The 14,050-nt window shown below is 39.3% G+C and overlaps 1 protein-coding gene across 1 annotated transcript; it reads right to left on the reverse strand.

The window, feature by feature from the left end:
- Nucleotides 1-1,492: 1,492 nt before the first annotated feature.
- Nucleotides 1,493-14,041, reverse strand: hnrnpul1l (heterogeneous nuclear ribonucleoprotein U-like 1 like). The gene is made up of 15 exons (XM_034300473.2): nucleotides 13,825-14,041; nucleotides 10,920-11,321; nucleotides 10,159-10,342; nucleotides 9,983-10,056; nucleotides 9,734-9,873; nucleotides 9,514-9,613; nucleotides 8,801-8,913; nucleotides 8,391-8,657; nucleotides 8,039-8,161; nucleotides 7,830-7,958; nucleotides 6,342-6,510; nucleotides 3,824-4,087; nucleotides 3,004-3,176; nucleotides 2,543-2,743; nucleotides 1,493-2,348 (listed from the first exon to the last, which is right to left on the reverse strand). The coding sequence occupies exons 1-15, from the start codon at nucleotides 14,039-14,041 to the stop codon at nucleotides 2,238-2,240; spliced, it is 2,667 nt and encodes an 888-aa protein (XP_034156364.2). The 3' UTR covers nucleotides 1,493-2,237.
- Between the last annotated feature and the right edge of the window lie 9 nt (nucleotides 14,042-14,050).

A 14,050-nucleotide genomic window follows, 5' to 3' on the forward strand; every position in this document is an offset into this window, starting at 1 on the left:
TTTATTTAAAGTGGAACCATACTAATTTTTTTTTAAGACCTAAAACTTTTCTCTGTTGAACATAAAAATGATATTTACTTTTGGTGCATTTGCTATAACCACTTCATATTTATATTAAGTTATGTTCAGGCCTTTCTGACCTGTGAATAGATCCGATTACAAAAAAGTGGTGAAATATCAACTAAAACCAACTGCTTTTGACAAAAAGTAAAGAAATAGTGGACTTCACTCTGTTACATTACCTCTATGTCTTATTTGCACTCATATCTGATTATGCACACCTGCAGGCAAGTATGAGAAATGTCTCTTGTGTTCATGGGCAAGAATTCACCATCCATCACAAAGCACCAGGCAAACACACACACACACCTATGGGCAATTTAGCATAGCCAATCCACCTAACAGCATGTTTTTTGGGAGAAAACCACAGAACCCAGAGGAAACCTACATAAACATGGTGGTGAACATGAGGAACTCCACACAGACAGTAACCTGAGCTCAGGATTGAACCACAGACCCTGAAGCTGTGAAGTGACCAAGCTACTCCACCACCACACCACCTGTGTCTTTACTGCTGCCCAAAAATAAAAACATATTCATATTAGATTGGTCATTCTCAAATATTATTTTATGTATGAGCTACACAAAGTCAATACGACTCGTGAACAGTACAGCCAATGTACACAGAACACAATAAGTAAATAAAATATAAACTCTGCACTTTGGTAAGGAGGACATGCAATGTCTGCTTCTTGTGAGTAGTTCTCAATCTGGGAAGCAAAACAAAGGACTCCCTGATTTTTTATTTTAAATTTTTTGGTGATGGAAATCACAACCTGTCATTATTGCTGTGGTATTAGAGGAAAAAAACACTTTAGAAGGTACTGTTATTGGAAAACAATCAACCCATCATTGATTATATTCCAATAACAGGTTGTCCAATTTTCAAATAGGGTTGATTTTTGATTATTTTCCTATAAAAATATACCATGTGGTGTGCAGAAACTAGTATTATGCAAGGAGAAAGTATGAGATTAAGCCTCTACAATACAATTTTTATACCTGGGGTGGTTATTAAATTGTGTGACATCACAAATTTGGGTGGTGTTACGAGCACAAGAACAAATTTAATAAGGTAATAAGATGCTTATGTCTGGCAGACATCACTGTTACTAGTTATACTAAAGTGTAAGAATGATGTGAATCTGTGAAACCGAGCACGCTGTCTAGTTGGTATAAATGAAACATTTTCTTTTAGTCCAAATGGTGATGAAATGTTCCAAAAGCAACATTTCTTTTGGAATATAATAAATGCATTGTCCATATTGTACGTATACAGTATTTTTAAATGGCCTACACAAGCCCTGCAATTACTGCATTACCAAATATAATAACATGGTACACGACATAACAATTTAAATATTTCTGGTATGTAACATGAGGTGTGGAATATAGGGATTCTCATAAACAGAAAAGAACACAAAACACAATATGCTTTCGTTTCATATTATATTCTCAAATACAAAAAAATGAGCTTTGATCAGACAAAAAACAACAACATGCCAATACAGTTTTACAAACATGGTACAAGGTATAAAAACTTAGAACCACATAGTGCTCACTAAATTGTAGATACAAGGAGAAAACTGAAACTATTAAGACATGTAAGAATGGTATAAAACGTTATCCATCATTGATTATGATTTATTATAAGTTATGAAAAATTAGGGTCTTTAAATTTTCACTTGTATTAGATACACTTGTGTTCTGAATCCCATAAACAATTTAACAGGGCTACTTGAAATCTAATTTTTTTTCCAAAACATATGATTAGAAGACAAATAAAATAATGCAAATGTTCAACATACAAAACTCAAATCGAAATTATTTAAATGTATATGCATCCCCGCGAGCAAGAATCTGAACCAAACTACTTTACACATCGCTACTTATCACACGCGTCAGTGTGTGTTTGGAAATGCTTCCGAAGCAAAGCGGACTACTCAATCCAAAAATAAAACGCAGTAATAATGATGGGGGGCGCAAAATAAATCCAGTTAATTGTAAAACTGAGGCTGTTAAGAGAGTAAAAGCAAACGTTTAGCACAGGGGGAATGGTCTGAGAGAAAAGGAAGACTGGCTGAAAGTGAAAGAGACTAATTTAAAAAAAAACAAAAAAAAAAACTGAAGAATAGAGCTGATGGAATGATATGGAAGAGCCACAGGGGGGGACACGGCTACTGCTGCGAGCCCTGGCCCTGCTGGTAGTTGCCGTAATTTCCGTACTGGTTGTAGTACTGGTTCCATTGGCTCTGGTTCTGGTAATACTGCTGCCACTGCTGAGCGTACTGCGATCATGAAGAAAGGAGAGAAAACAGACATCAAACCCAGCTAAAGCTGATAACACTGTATACAGTTTAGTTATTTTTCTATTAGGTTTGTTGCTTGTCACCACATTCTGATATAACTATTAAAAAGACAATGTCTGACTGATCATATGAAATTTTTATTATTATTAGTAGCAGTAGTTGCTGTAGCTGACCTGCTGGTACTGCTGGTTGTAGTTCTGCTGCTGCTGCTGCTGCTGCTGCTGCTGCTGACTGTACGACTGGCCCGTGGCTGCAGGCGTCTGGTTATAGCCCTGGTTGTAACTTGGGTACTGGCTGTAGTTTCCGTAGTTGTACCCCTGGCTGTAGCTGCCTTGGTTGTAACTTTGGTTGTAACCTTGATTGTAGTTCTGAGGCTGTACAAAAGAGAAGTCACATTTGGAATTATTAGACAACAAAAACCACCTTTTTGTGCAGCGACCGTCTGGATACAAGAACATCTAATCTTTGCTTCTGACATATCTAACTGTCTGTCTGTTATAAATAACGTGTGCTTTAAAAAGTAAGGAATAAAGCACGTTAGTGCGTGCTGCTACAGGAAAATACTTAACTACAGGATGGTGTAAAGTGTATATAAATGTATATAAGTGTATATAAGTGAATCCCTGTCTGGTACCTGGGACTGACTGTAGCTACCACCGGTTCCACTGCCTCCTTTGTTGTAGGAGCCCTGGCGGCTGTGGTTGTAGCTGCCTCCTGATTGTTGGTTGCGGTTGTAGCCTCCCCGGCCTCCTGTATCTCTATAGTTGCTCCCCCAGCGGTTCTGGCTGAACCCTCCACGGTTGTAGGCTACATTAGGAACAGAGGAACACACAACATTAGTCTGGTAGGCTGCTCAAAACTGGCTAAAGTCACATTGTTGTGTTGTTCTCTACATTCTGTGGCTTTCATCCAGACAAAGCAAATAACTTATACACCAATAATGACCAGGAAGAACAGAGTTACTCTAATCTTTCTACTGTTCTTAGGCACTAGAAAACTTTACATTTCTTTCATACAAACATTACTAATGTGATTCAGGGGGAAGGGGCGGGGCTTCCTGGGGTGTCAGTTAATATCAGGAAGTTAAAAACACCTACTTAACTGTCATTGTAGATTCATATCAACTGGCTCATCTGCCTTTTTTTTTTTGTAGGTGCAAAATAAAAAAAAAAAAAAAAAAAAAGAAAGGTAATTTCTGAGTGACCAGCCTACTCTGATGTTAAAATGCAGAGCTCCTAGATAAAAATGTGTAAAAGGTGGCATTTCTGCTTAGAATTACTTTATTCTCATTGTATTTTAATAAACTTCCTTTCTTTTTTTAATCGTCAGGAAGCCAGAATTCAGTAAGACCCGCACTACCTAATGGGGGACATTTTGGATTGTTAAAACCCTGAACTGATGCCATCCTGAACAATAAGATTCAAAATTCAGACCAGGTCAGAAAAGTCCACTACCTCCACGGTAGCCACCTCCTCCAGAGCTGCCACGGTTCTGGTACGAGCCTCGTGCTCCCTGTGGAGCGCCTTGGTGCTCGTAGCGCTGGAAGCCACGGCCGCGGAAGCCTCCGGGCCGATTATCGAAGCGCTTGTCGGGTGGCGGGCCAGCCTTTCGGCCCTCCTCGTTGTACTGCTTGATGAGCGCGTCGGCCTCTTCACGCTGCAGCTCCGTGAAGATCACCTCGTCCAGGAACTCGCCGGCATCAGGCAGCACGAAGTTGGCTGAGGGTGGCAGAGGGCACGCAGTGAGGGAGAGAACGGCCGCGTCGTTGAGAAAATAAAGAGCATCAGCATTAGCATCTTTCAGTAGTGGCCAAAACTAAACATTAAGTAAGGGGGCAGGGAAAGAGGGGAAGATAAGAGACAGAGAGGAGAAGATGTATTAGGACAGTCAAGGGGGGGACCTTGGACAAATATTGCCTTAGTCGACCAAGGCAAAACTTGTCCTGGATTAGGGGTAAACAATGAAAAGATATAATTATATAAGGGAAAGAAAACAAAGACAGTTGCCAGAAAAAGAGTTTAAGCATACTCGCACTAACAAAACAATTAATCTACTACTGAAAATAATATCATAGACTTAAGTATAATTATTTATTCTGGAAATTAATTAGGATTTTATATATAAGCCAATTAATAACAGGGTATCTGCAGGCATCGGCAAATTTTATTTTGACTTTTACTACTTTTTCAAATGCCACATTGACATTTATGATCATTGGAGACACAAACGCTAAAAACAAAACACAACAAAAACCAAGTTGTTTCAAAGTCCAGCAAGTCCAAGATTTATGACGAAGTGTTCATGGCATGTTTAAATGGTGGAAGTCCAACAGAGGACATTTTGGGAGAAAGTGGGTTTAATAAATAAAATATGGAGGTGTTGCGACAAAACACTACATATCGAAGAGACTCAGTGTGGTGGTGTGGGGAAAAACCTTCACGTGGTGAAAAATGAACATTTTCTCTCTCTCTCTCATATATATATATATATATAGATAGATAGATAGATAGATAGATAGATATCACTGAAAACTACAGGCTTTCTTTCGTCTCAGTAGCAAGCGGTTAAATTGTAGTTACTTCCAAAAGAGAAGTGTATGTAAAGTGGCTCAGGATTACCATGAACCAGCTTCTGATTACAATCCGAAGTGATTAGTCTTATGTCTGTTTCGCTACGGCGCACAACTCTCGCACAACTCTCGCACAACATAAAAAAGCTTGACATCCGCTGAGGATCAGGAAATCACATTTACCTTACGTTCACACACAAGCAACAAAGCGATAGGTCAATATTTATTTTCTATGTACGTGCATGATACGCGATTTCAGCGACGAGTTACAAAGCCACAGCAACTTTAAACTGAGAGGTTCTCAGTTTGCAAATTAAAGCGACAAACAGAAAAAATTGGCTCGAATGATTCCTTGGACCAATCGTATGATGCATGTGGTCTGAACTACAGCGAAAACGGAAGAGGAACTTATAACTGTGGTTTCGTCTTATACAATAAATGTGTATAGAGACATTATGAAGAAAATTAGAGCTTGGGGCAAAGAAGCAGAGATCGTTGAGAATTGAGTGTACATAGCTAGCACAGTTCGTTATCTGCCAGCTAAGCTAGTATGAAGCTTAGCACGTAAGACGTAAATCAAACAACCGCTTTTCGCACTGATTAGTGTATTATTGCATAGCTACGCATAGCTACTTCCATTTCTCATGAGAACTAAGTTAGCTAGAAAGATCTTAGACATCTTTACGCAGACTGAATTTTTTACCACCATGTTTGTTAACTGGCTCCTTAAACAACATAAACAACATGATCAAGAAGATAGCTAAGGCACGATTAAAAAGTAACAATAAATATATTTGTTTCTTAAAGTTGAGGTGTCAAAGTACAAGCAGAACTACTTTGGGCTATTTTTCCAGAATTTAGCCACAGCCACATCTGATGGGTTTTCCCAGACCACCACATATATGTGTACATGCAAAATTAGTAGTTAAACATACGCAAATAAATTGAACATGCTCATGAAATTCAAATTAGATCAAAATTATGAATAGTAGTCATTTAGTTTCTAAAAAGAAGCAAATGATGAAACATTTACAAAGCTTTTTATACCTTTTTTTTTTTTTTTTTTAAGAACCCGCTGATACCCTGGATAACTTCATATTCTGCACATTGATATGCAGTTGTACTGACATGAAATGAGACTTTGCAGGAAATAGGGTTAACAGGCCAGAGAACAAGATGAAAATAAAAGACCAAGAAAAGAAGAAGTAGCTCTTTTATCTGGCAAAACAGAAGGAGGCGGCAAGGGGGGGTCGTCCAATTTGGAAGAAAAAACTAGAATTAAAAATAGAAAGAAACAAAAACAACAAACAAAAATACAGCAAAAAGCAGATCTGGGTGTGTAGTTGAAGCATTGTTTTTTTTTTTTTTTTTTTTTTTTTGGGGGGTATCCATTGCATTCCTACCTTTCATTTCTAAAACAGCATGATCGGGTACATCCTTCCCTTCCTCATCAGTTCGCTTTAATGTTCGCTCTTTTAAATCCTCATCCGTGGGACAAATTACAATAGCCTTGCGTTGAAACCCTTCAAAAGGACGCATTTTTCGTCTCTGGGCTGATCCATATACATTTGTCTAGCAATGGTGACAAGAAAGAAGTAGAAGCTTGTTCATTATTGTTCAGTTGTTTGCTTTTGTTATGGCTTTGCGTTCCGAAGGAGGGGTTTGGGATTCCTGCAACAATGAAAGTGAGAGTTTTTTTTTTCATGGCTATAGTTACTGTCCAGGAATGACTAGTGGTTGCCTCTCACAACCCCGCATTTCACTTACCTTGGAGACTGCAGTGAAGCCAAGTTTCATCCAAACAGCATTTTTTTTTTTTTTTTTTTAAGAGTAGAAAAGGGGACCAAAATTGCTTCTTCTCTAGAGATCCTAGTGTCATATTTCTTGTGCAAAAACATCTTTTACATCATACTGAGCCAAAGTCACCAAACACTTGCCAAATGCTACCACTAAACTGAATCATATCCAGTGATTTCTTTCTCTACAGATGATACAGATTGTCTTCTACATGTTGTCGTCTTTTAAATTAATGGCTGATTTTGCCACGTCTTACCAAGCCGGCATGATTTCAATCCGTTTCTTGACATAAACTTCATCCAAATAACCAGGAATGCTAACTGAACCAACTACAAGTCACGGAATTGATCTTCAGTCAAACAGGATACTAATCAATTACTTTTTTTAAATACTGGCATTGGGGTCTACTCTTTCCTGGGTCCCCTTACTTACCCATACTTACCCAAGTTTCAAACGTCCTCCTATGCCCAAGCACAGACACACACTTATCACCTACCTTCCAATACTTACAATTTCCTTTAGGACCCAAGGTTCGTCCATGTGACCCTTACCTACCTTAACATGACTTGTCAGAACCTGACCTGGAAACTTCAACGTAGTTAGTTCCACTTACCTTGAGGTTCATTTTAAAAACAACATTCAACACTTCCAAGTAAATCTACTCATAAACATCGAAAAGATGTTGGCTTTTTACGATTACCATAGCAACAGAAGGTGGTTTCTTACTCACCAGGCTGTGATTACTTGTTTTTCAACATCTTACTAATAACATGGACTATGTGCACAGTGTGGCATCTCTTTATAACAACACATGCAGTATAAAAAAAGTAGAAATCAAAACATATTCAGCGTGAAAGTATAATAATCTGCTACAAATCTTTCCTGTTCTTCTTTCATTTTAAGCAAGACCAAAAAAGGAAAACAAATGAGAAAATGGCAACAACGGAATGAAGCGTGACATCATAAATTGGTCTGCACAGGTGCTTTTGTGCTATAGAGAGAGCAAAGGAGCATTAATGAACATGTGCATCGGGACCAGCTGTAGGGGGTGGGGTTGGGAATGGTGCAAGAGGCGGAGGCGGAAATGACAGTACCTGGTCCAGGATGTAGTTGCGTTTCTTGCGAGCTGCGATCTGGATGAGGCGATTGAGGCACTGCGTGGCCTGTGAGATGAGAACGTCCCAGCGCCCGGAGTAGTTCCTCTGGCGGCGGAGTCCCATCATCTGGAAAGGCAAGCAAATAAAGAGTCACGAGGGGAATTTACAAGGAGCCTGAATGAAGGATATGTGTAATACGTCCTTACCTTCATCTTGTCCATTATGGCATTGGTACCCAGAATATTAAACTTCTTCTCAGGGTTCTCCTTGGAGTGCTTAATGGACCATGTGGTCTTTCCACTGCCAGGTAGTCCTACCATCATTAGAATCTGAGAAGAGAATAATGTATTACAGTATATAGTATTTATAATAGAATGTAGATTGAGATCCATAATGAGGAAGAAACCATCGTTACTCTTCTACAAGATGTAGCTGAACGCAAGGGTGTTCAAACTAGAGCTAGCTTTCCTGCTAAACACATATACCCAAAACAATATTCTTATTACTTCCAGTCTCTCTTGACAGAACTGAAACACTGTAATGAAGCGATGAGGATACCTCGCACTCTGCTTTGGTAGCTGGCCCAACTGATCCTCTGCTTCTGTCTTGCAACGCCAGCTCCTGAATAAACGTGTAGCCCTCAGGCGGAGGGAAATATGGCTCCTCCTTCTGTCCGAAGTTGAACTCTATAGCGCAGTTCTTCACCAGGATGTGTGGGAAGAGAGGACGACCGGCCAGCTCCTCACGAGAGATGCGGTAGCAAGGCCCAAGCCACTTGCCGTTTTTGGAGAACGCCATCTCCACTTGCTCTCCGCTTTCAAAGTCCTGTATGAAGGAGCAAGATATCACTGTGAAGGAACTGTGAGGTACATCCAGACCTGCCACTGACTTGCTTCACTGGTACTCGTGACAGTATTTCTGGGTGAAGCATTTCCTTACTACCAGAGGAAATAAAAAAAATTACTCACAAGGTAGCAGCCAATGACATCATTTTCACCAAACCTCTCTCCATAGTCCTCGAATTTACAGTTCGAGGATTTCTTGCCAGTTCCACCATAGCCATAGGAGAAGGGTTCCTCTCCTATAAGGTTAAAAATAGAACAACCAATATTTTCAGAAAGTCAAAGTTTATTAAGTCACATGATTTAAAGGAATATTCCAACATTTTTAGCATACTTTCTAACTATCACAGCTGTAGTGTATGTGTGACAGGCATGGACATTTTCCTGCACTGAGAAAAGAACATGAAACCTGTTTACTAATGACACATTTGACTAAAGCTTGGAATTTCCAGACCAAGGGGAAAAAAGAGAGGAGAAAAAAAAAGAAGAAGAAAATGCTCCCTAAATAAACAGCTCCATTCATATAAACCCCGCAGCTGAACTACTGTCCACGCTGCTGATATATAAAACTAACAAAACATTTGTTAGCTCAGTTTTAAATCCATATAACTTGAGTCTGTTTTGAACGCCAATCGTTTCAGATGCGGTGGATAGAGATTAAGATTAAAAAAAAAACAAAAAATGCTGGCGTGTTCCTTTAATCTACAGATTAAACTTCTACTATCAGTTTTTCTTCTAGACCAGGCTCTCAAGTTTCAAGTCCAAGCTGCCCAACTGATATTTCCCATAAAACAACACAAGCAAATCAATAAAAGGACGTAGGTTCCTTATCAACTCACCAAGCTGAGTGCTACAGGAGTCCAAAGACCACCCGATTCTCACCACATGGGGATCAGGCTCACTGCTGGGGAGGTGCTTTACAGAAATCTCCTCATTGATCTAAATAGAGAGAATGCCTTTATCGTTTAGGGCTTACAGAAAATATATATATATATATATATATACACACATAAATATTTATAAATGAATATGTTCCTTCAATTTCCCAATTATTACTACCTTCATTTCATAGCATATACGTCCTTTGGAAACACCGTAAGTAGCTCGGGCACCTGCCCACAAATATGCAAACCCCTCGATGGTAAGCGGGTAGCCACTGTACCGGTCTCGAGACACCTTGAAATGCAGGTCACAGTTATCTGTATAAAAAAAAAAGCAGCATGTGAGATAATACACCAATAACAAGAGTCGAAAGAATGGATATGATTACACAGAACACTGTGACTGTGCTTTTCACTTTGTACTCACAGGTGTCAATAGCCACAAGGTTTTCATCAAAGTCTTCCTCTTCTTCCTCGGCTGGAGGCTGAGGCGACCGGCCCCTGCGGAACAAACGGAGAAGTGTGTGTGTGTGTGTGTGTGTTTCCAGACAGGATAAAGAACAAGGAGGAGTAGTAAAGGATAAACACAGGCAGGAGATTTACCTCCTGTCTTCACGATGCTCGTAGTATCCGTATCCACGGCCGTCGTCGTAGGGTCTTTTGCGGCTCTGTGATGTCTGTTGGTCGTCTTCCATTTTAACCTGCGCTGCTCCGTCACCTTCGCCGGCCGTCCAATCATTTGCTGCCTCTTCCTGCGGCGGCGCGTCATCGTCCTTCTTTAACTCCGCTTTTATTTCGTAGAAAAACAAAACAAATGGCACCCATTAACACAAAACATATCACAAAGATAATAATTATACAGAGTGGAGTTTTGTTGTATAGATTTTCAGACACCCCACGTACTTTTTAATAAAATAAAAAACTATACTTACAATATATTTACAATGCAGCATGAATTCTTGCTTAGTACTTTGTGCATAAATAAATCTACAAAAATCTGTTTTTGCCCAAAAAAAAAAAAAAAAAAAAAAAAAAGGAGGAGGAGGAGGAGTTGAGAATTCTCTATTCAGTTTTTTTACATCACTTCATATATTTTTTATGTATGTATTTTTCTTATATTTAATATTTTTATGTATATATTTTTCTTATATTTAATATTTGTATATTTTTTAAGTATATATTTTCCTTATATTTAATATTTTTCTTTATATTTGTATGTATGTATTTTTCTTTATATTTAATATTTTTCTATATCTTTTTTTGTCAGGAAATGTCGGGACAGTTGTATAAAGCATTTCACTGCAAGTCGTACTGTGTATGGTTATTCATGTGACAAATAAAATCTGAATTTGAATTTGACTCACCTTTCACAGCGGTCACCTGCTGCTGAGACTGTTCTGTTTCTGGCTCTTTGACTTCTGGCTGCTCCTGTGCTTCCTCAAACTGCTCTTGCTGTGCATCCGGCTCCTCGTACTCCTGCTTCACCTCAGGATCCTGCGAGCCCTGGCTCTTAGCTGGCTCTTCATAGCTCCAATCGGCTTCTTGATCCTCGTCGTAGCCTTGCTGTATCTGCTGCCCGAAGCCTTGCTTTGGTGGGTCCAGATCATCTGAGGTGAAGTCGGTCGATCCAAAACCAGCATCGCTGTTCTCGTTACTGTCATCTTCCTCGCTGTTTGCCTCCTCTTCCTGGTTCTGACAGCCGTTGTTTCCGTCATCATACTGAGACACGTCGGCTTCTCCGTTGCCCGACACATCAGCAGCAAAATCTGGAGGAAGATACCATACTCATTAGGTTCAAAACCAGCACAAGTGAATGATACATGGTCTAAAAAAATAATAATAATAAAAACAGCACTACTGTATTACCACATTATTTAATTTGCATTCTTGCGAAATGTATTGTGTACTCGTCCTGCATGAGCGTCCAGAGGAGCAGCGGTCAAAATATAAAGATACTACAAATGTGACAGCAAATGCAAATCACGACGGAGGGACAGGACAAGGCAAGTGTGATCTAGCTGCGCAATAAAACCCACATAAACAAGCTGACTGCTGTTTGCTTTCCCGTTCTAAAGTGACCCTCATCACAACATGTTGGTTTGACTTGAAGACATCCAGATAGCTCAAAGGCACCTTGGTGTAGAAATCTCAAATATGCATGAGCTTAAAATATCATAATCATCACATAGGAACCCTCAAATCAATCCCTTCCATCGTGATTGCCAGATTGGACTGTAATTCTTACTAACAAAAGTAACTAGTGTTTCCATCCCAATTACAATGGTACTTCCTATATATCATTTTATATAGATTTACATAGTACTAAACGTACTAAACATACTATCTACGTAGTACATAACTCCATAGTATTTTCATCACTAAGTATAAATGGCATTTCAACAACTCTGAGTCATTTATGTAGGGTCTAAAAGACCTACGAAAAAATCCTTCTTATTAGAAGTCCTTGAGATGTAATTTAGAGTTTTGGGTAATGCCCTGTGTTTCAAAAGAGGTGCTGTGGCACCAGTAGATCAAAAATGCAGCTCAGATATTCATATAAATAACCAACATAACAGCTGAGATAAATACAGCCAGTATACGATTATGAAATCACTCTTTCACGTAAGTAAACGACGTAACAGTGTAGATAAATATGGCCAGTATGTAGCTACAAATGCGTTCCTTGCACTCCTTCATTCAGCTTCAATAACACTAGAAGAAAGGACATACACCTACATGAAATGAAACTTTAGCTAAGCTACTTCTCTCTCTCCAACGATCCTGAAATAACTCTGAAATGGGCTGTTTTGTGGAAAAAAATGCAGCAGATGCATGTGTATTACTAAACCATTCACTGTTTGCTAGCTAATGGTAGCTAGATTGAAATTGAGCTAGGCTCACTGCGCATGCCGTTTTCAACAATGGGAGTCAGTCAGTCAGTCAGTGAACGAAAATGTCGCTCATGGGTAATAGTTTAGCAATAATCCAATTTTGTGGGTAATATTTTAGTCTGGCATCAATCCACACCACTGGTCAATAATCCTGTATTATCTGATTCACCTTGAATATTTTATTTTACTCGCAAAGTATTATATACACGTGTACAGACTCAAGGTGCTAAATATGAAACCTGTATTTTTTTTTTTTTGTCTTTTTGAAAGAGATATGCAATGATATATTCAGACTAAAGCTGTCAAAACACGGGTTTGATATATATATATATGTTCATGTATTTGCAGTCTCCTCTAGTGTCAATTTGCTTCTATTTGTCTATCCATGATTCTCAATGTGGGGTCTGTGATCTATATCCAGAGGCAAGTCCCTGACTAATTTATTATCATATAGTATCAAAGTTATTATGGCAATTATTTTATCATAAGCCTAATTAATTGCTATAAATAATGTTAACTTTAATCAATTTTAAATAAAACGAGAAGTGCTGTAATATATAACATGATATACAAATTCTTCAAATCTCCATTCTGATTGATAGAGAGTTCAATAATAATAATAATAATAATAATAATAATAAAAACTCGAGTAAATTAATATAATGCCTAACAGTTTGTGCTGTATGTAGTTAAAATCAAGTCTGTGCAGCGATCATAAGAAAGTCCTTGGAATTTATTTCTATTTTTATTTCAGAAAGGGGTTCCTGCGTAAAATAAGTTTTGAGAATCTCTGTATAATGTATACACTATACGAAAAAAGTATGTGGACAGCTGACCATCACACCTATACGTGCATGCTGAACATCCCATCCCAAAGGCATGGCATTAATATGGAGTTGGTCCATGCTTTGCTCTTGTAATAACCTCCGCTCTTCTGGGAAGGCTTTCCACTAGATTTTGGAGTGTGGCTGTGGGGATTTGTGTTTATTCAGCTTTTCACAGGAGCATTAGTGAGATCAGGCTCTGATGTTGGGTGAGAAGGTGTGGAGTTCCAGTTCATCCCAAAGGTGTTCAGTGTGAAAGGACACTCACGTTCTTCCACTCCAACCTTCTTGTCTTCATGTCTTCATGGAGCTGGATTTATGTACAGGAGCATTATTATGGTGGAACAGGTTCAGGCCTGTTAGTTCCAGTGAAGGGATATTGTAATGATACAGCAAACAAAGACATTCCAGACAGTTGTGTGCTTCCAACTTTGAATGCCCATATATGGGTGTAATGGTCACGTGTCCACATTTAGTGCATACAGTGTATACTATAAACCATCCTTTGTTGATCTTAACTCCGCCCACATAGCAACCGACAACAAATAGTTTACCTCCGCCCCCGCACTCCTCTGCCTCCGCCTCTTCCGCCTCCTGCTCTTCTTCTCCTTCTTCTTCTGCTGCTGCTGCTCCGGCGGCGGCCTCGGCGTCCAGCGCCGCCTGCAGCCTGTCCGCTAAATCCGCCTTCAGACCCCGAGTGTCCAGGCCACGACGCTGCAGCTCCTCTTTCAGCTCGTTCACTTTGAGCTTTTTCACGTTCAGCGTGCTCATAGTTCCGCT

The sequence above is a fragment of the Pangasianodon hypophthalmus genome, chromosome 27 (assembly GCF_027358585.1).
Source record: "Pangasianodon hypophthalmus isolate fPanHyp1 chromosome 27, fPanHyp1.pri, whole genome shotgun sequence".
Lineage (NCBI taxonomy): Eukaryota > Metazoa > Chordata > Actinopteri > Siluriformes > Pangasiidae > Pangasianodon > Pangasianodon hypophthalmus.

Bases quoted from the DNA above. Each gene is read 5' to 3' on its own strand.
- hnrnpul1l (XM_034300473.2), bottom strand. From the start codon at position 14,041: ATGAGCACGCTGAACGTGAAAAAGCTCAAAGTGAACGAGCTGAAAGAG. The intron at 8,658-8,800 runs GTGAGTAATTTT...TCCTTCATACAG, and splicing joins ATGTCATTGGCTGCTACCTT to GACTTTGAAAGCGGAGAGCA. The intron at 7,959-8,038 runs GTAAGGACGTAT...TTGCCTTTCCAG, and splicing joins CCATAATGGACAAGATGAAG to ATGATGGGACTCCGCCGCCA.